Raw genomic sequence first — 4,956 nt, 5'->3', positions numbered from 1 at the left:
GTATTCACGGGCGCCCGCGGGTCGAAGCCAGCAGCGATGAACACCCAGCTCACAGAGCCCTGTCGTGATGCCAAAGTACACCCCATGGCCGGTTTGGTGGAGCCAGGGGGAGGATGGGAACATCTGCAGCATTCGCAAGCCGACCCGCCCCCCTTCCTCAATTCATGCTTTCAACAGCCTGTGCAGCCTCCATCACGCACCCGCATGCGTACAATCCACACGCGCACGCACACACGCACACACGCACGCACACACGCACGCGCGCACACACACACACACACACACACACACACACACACAAACACACACACACACACACACACTCACACACCGGCCCGTGCTCGGTGTGATCCTCCGCATCACAGAGACAACAAGCTCACTGGAACACTAAGCCCCGGCTTTGGCGCGTCCTGGCCGGCGGTGGAGGAGCTGTCACTGCGCAATAACCGCCTCACGGGGCCGCTGCCAGCAACCTGGGGCTCCTTAGGCTGAGCAACAATCAGCTCCAGGGCAGCATTCCCTCCTCCTGGGGCGCGCTGGGCGCGGTGCCAAACACCACCCTGTGGCTCAAGGACAACGCTGGCTTGGTGGGCTGCCTGCCGCGGGGTCTTGAGAGGCTCCAAGGCAACACTGACGTCTGCCAGGGCACGGGCCTGAAGTGCTCCGTCTGCTGATCACAGGCTGCTCACTGCTAGAGCTAGCATTTCTGCCTAGGGGCTTGCACCTTGCAGCATGGTACTAAGCAAGCTAGCTGCTCGTGGCAGGCTGCAGCGGTGCATGCTGGCCCTGCACGATTGGTCAGGTATTGATTTGGGAAGGCATGCGACTGCAGTGCAGCCCCTGCATGCCATTTCAGCGGCCCGGCCAGGGGGAATGCCTTGGCAGGAGTGCATGTCTTGCGGCTCGCCGTTGCCTTGCTTCCTCAAGCCCCATAATCCTTTACCAAGCCAAAAACCTTTTTCTGGGCCAACGATGCATTTTAATGTTGAGCTCCATGATCCTGATCGCCCCCATTCTGGTCTAATACACTTGTGGCAAGTCCAGGGCGCTGGCGGTTGATTGCATTCTGTGGCCGGCTTGCCCTGCTGCCACAAGCGGAAGTTGTAATACGTCAAATTTGTATATTTGTCTATTTCCAATCAGGCCTCAATTCATGCGTGCATTAACAAGCTGCTTGCAGGTCTGATGTCGATGCAAGAGAGTGGTGGCACATACGCCCTCCTTTGCACTCAGGGTTGCGGCATGTGTGCAACACCCAGCTACAAATCTGAGCCATAAACTTCTGGCATGTGCAAGCGCCACCCGATATGGTCCGTATTGTTGACATAGTGAGAACGACGAGTGCATGGGCATGACGACTATACAGTCGTGGTGTGTTGAGCGCGCTGCTCGGCTGTTGCGGCGTGCTGCCGATAGAGGCGCCGGAGGAGGGGGGAAGTGTGCACAACGAAGGTTGGGGTTCTTGAGTTCGATCACCAGCTGACCTTGGTACGTGACACATACTCTAGTGAAACATACCATGCAAACGCTCCTGTCATCCATCCTTACGGTCCCCGGCGCCTGGGGGCGGCGTCAACACCACCCAGGAGTGCTGCAACAGCATGAGCACGAGCAGAAGGGACATGCAGCATGCTGCAAGTGGCCACAGATTAACATGTTCAGGCAGTGACGGTTTGAAGAAGTACTTGCCTTCTCTAGGCGCCAAAAATCAAGAAGCAGGAGGGTGGATTCGGCGCTGAGACGGTACCTCACTGTCAATCGGTGAGTCAAGTGCCAATGCTACAGGTGTCCGGGCCACGCCGACGAACGGCGTAGTGGGAGTGACGTAAATACGGAGGCAGATTATGATCGACGTTATAGCAAGTGTGCAAGTACCTCCTGTCTCGCGTCACCAGATGATCTACAGGGTTACACAGGGGCACCCCGCGATCCACAAACTATCAAGCCCGCGCGTCAATATGATTGCAATCGCATTGTATTCTTGACTTGCTGTCACGCTGAGCCCCGCGCTCTCCCCGGCCTCAAACACGACAATCAGCACCGGCAGCAACTGTCGCCGCTCGGCTCGCACCTCGCTGAGAGCGATAATGACCACCTACTTCACTGTCTCAGACGCAAAGCTGGTCGAGGTGCGAGGCCAGCACTTGCCTGCACCGCTCTGCAGCTGCTTGCGAAACAGCGCCCTGCAGTCCCCCCCCCTCCACCACCGCATGCACACGCACGTCGCTTCACAAGCGCTCTTTCATGGCCCCAGGCCAGCGGGGAGGACTTCAAGACCATAGTAAAAAGCGGCACCCTCACCATAACAGGCCCCTCGCCGGCGATCACGGTGCGAAGCGGGCCACTGGCCCCCATCCCCGCACATGTGTCTGCCGGATCCACGATCGGCATGCGTGCTGGGCTCTGCTATTTGCACCCGCCATCTCGCTTCCTGGGTGTTGCAGCAGAAGCGGAGGGCATCTACCTGACATATGTGCCTTCCAGCTTCCCCCGTCCTTGAACACGCCCCCAACGCGGCCTGTGTGTGCAGCCGAAATCACCCCTGCCGCCACCCCCTCTTCACAGGTTGACGGCAACCCCATACCGCTCCAGAAGTCATCACGGGAGCCCTTCAAGCGTGTCGGCCGGGATTTCAAGTGCGCAACAACCCTTTGAAACGCCACGCCCCACGCCTCGCGCCACAGCGTCACAGCGCCGCACCGCTTGATTCTCCGCCCCGCCCCCATGTGGGACCGCCGCTCCCTGAGTGGCTGCAGTCACAACCCGCAGAGGCCGGCCGACGCCCGAGCGCGCGTGTGTGGGCGTTGAGGGTGCCCGTGAAACCTCAACCTCCCGGGTCGGGCCGCGTCTCTTACTAGCCCCCCCTGAGGAGGCCCCGGGGCTGCCGCCCCCCGTGGGCGCACCGTGCGGCTCCCTCCGTTGCCGCGAGGCAACTGCTCCTCCAAGGGCGCAGCTCTCTCCCCCGCCACACAAACCGGTGCTCGCGCCTGCCCCCCTGCCGTCCATGCCCGCAGGTTTGCCACGCAGGATGTGATGTCATTCTACTACGTGTCCCTCCCCGCGGGTCAGCCCCCCCCCCTCGTACCGTCGCCAACTTCGCGCCCCTCACCCTCTGCAACTCTCGCCGGCCCGCCAAACGCTCCTCTCGCTTCCCTGGCACGCGGCCGCCCCGCCGGTGCCAGTGCTGACGTCACAGCCGTTGTCAGGGCCCGCTTGGGTGGGACCGCCACCCACTGCACCGAGTCCGCAGTTGCCTGCTTGGACCGTGATTGATGTCAAAAACCCTCCTCCTCCTCCTCCTCCTCCCCCTCCCCCTCCTCCTCTTCCTCCTTCTGGTCATTACCATCTTTGTCTTTGTTATCGTCAATCATCATCATCCTCATCACCACCATAGTCACCCCGAAACCCACCGCCGCCAGGTCTTGACGATTCTGTGTGTGACAGGTTTGAGGAGCTGCTCACGCTGTCAGAGGAGGGCCGCCCCCTCACGCTGCCCGGGCCGGCGGAGAGGGCCGCCGTCGCCGCCAAGGCCGCGAGCGCCGCGGTGGCTTCAAAGGCGTCAGAGGTCGCCGCAGCGGTGGGTTTGGAGGGTAGGTGGCTGGCCCGGCAGTCATGAACCTTGTGACGGGCAGTATTGAATATTGCATAGGTAACAATGCAACAGGTATCACATGTTGACAAGCAACACCGATTTGCTATCCCAGGTGGAGGCGAAAGCGGACGACGCCTCGGCGGGTGTGCACTCCGCGCTCGGCGCCAAAGCGGGCGGGGCTGCGGGTCTTTTTGGTGCTCTGAGGGGGCTGGGCCAGAAGGCGGCGGAGGACACTCTGGCGGTGGCAAACGCAACAAAGGTGGGGGCGGAAGGGGGGGAGATGACGTGTGTTCAGGGGGGGTCGCATGCACGCTTCTGTGTGTGCGATCATGCGTGTGTGCATGTGGTTGCGAGCGCTGTGCGTTTGGGCGTGTGCACACGCGGGGCTGGGCAGGAGGGGGATTAGGGGGGGGGGGAGAAGAAGAGGGGTTTGGTGCTCACAGATGTGGGGCTGGAAACAGGCTGGCGGCAGTGACCCTCGGGTCAGCCCAGCAAGACGCCCCCTCCCCTTGAAAGGCCGGGCAGCCAGCTGCGCGGCTTGCACGCAGCGCACGCCGCCTCCCTAGATTGGCTGCACGTGGCACGGCGGGCCGAGGTGGCCCCGCCAATTCCTCTGGCCCTGCGTTGACGTCCGCTCAGCACACTGACAGACACACACGATGGCGTCGACATGACTGTTCTAGCCCCAAGACACGTGCGTGCAGCTCTTGCAGTGCACCTGCACCATCACAGTGTCAATAGATGCCCCCCCCCTTGGATTTGCGCCATGTCGCTGGCTCCCCCCTCCACACAAACACAAAAAACAACCCACTGCACACCGTGTGCAGAGTCCGCACACTCACCACAAACGCACCCCGCGTCGCTCACCCAGTGAGAGTCTTCTCGCCCCATCCTCCTTGCTCGCACCCCACCCTACGAATACACCTCACTCGCTCCCCTCCCCTCTGTGGACGCACCTGCTGACGCACCTGTTGACCCCATACATGTTTACGCCCCACTGACCCCGCTATCAACGCGCACCCCCCTTATCCCACCGCTTGACCAACAGGCCAGGGCGCAGCGCGACATCGCCGCACTCCAGGAGAGCAGGGCCAAGAGGCACGCCGGCCGGCAGGGCGCGTGATGCAGCGGCGCCTGCAGTGAACTGGAAGACCGGCAAGCCAATCCCGCGCCGGGGCGTCCCAGCTTCCGGGGACACTACGAGGTGCGGGGACCTGCCACGCCACCTGCCTGGACGGCGCACACGCACGCACGTATGGTTCGCATGTGTGGGTGGGGACAGCCGATTGGGGTGTGTGTGCCCGCCGCATGCAAGCATCCCGCTTCTCATGCAACCTTTTCACATCAGCTTCATGGGGAAAAAC

At 61.9% G+C, this 4,956-nt stretch overlaps 1 protein-coding gene across 1 annotated transcript; it reads left to right on the top strand.

Moving 5' to 3' along the window:
* Nucleotides 1–2,087: 2,087 nt before the first annotated feature.
* MNEG_13955 (hypothetical protein) lies at nucleotides 2,088–4,715 on the top strand (the record flags this gene model as incomplete). The annotated part of the gene is made up of 7 exons (XM_014037573.1): nucleotides 2,088–2,129; nucleotides 2,255–2,329; nucleotides 2,566–2,636; nucleotides 3,015–3,064; nucleotides 3,420–3,577; nucleotides 3,705–3,851; nucleotides 4,641–4,715. The coding sequence occupies 7 exons, from the start codon at nucleotides 2,088–2,090 to the stop codon at nucleotides 4,713–4,715; spliced, it is 618 nt and encodes a 205-aa protein (XP_013893027.1).
* Between the last annotated feature and the right edge of the window lie 241 nt (nucleotides 4,716–4,956).

The sequence above is a fragment of the Monoraphidium neglectum genome, assembly GCF_000611645.1.
Source record: "Monoraphidium neglectum strain SAG 48.87 unplaced genomic scaffold scaffold04159, whole genome shotgun sequence".
In the NCBI taxonomy this organism is placed as follows: domain Eukaryota; kingdom Viridiplantae; phylum Chlorophyta; class Chlorophyceae; order Sphaeropleales; family Selenastraceae; genus Monoraphidium; species Monoraphidium neglectum.
This window is presented reverse-complemented; position numbering and strand designations above follow the sequence as displayed.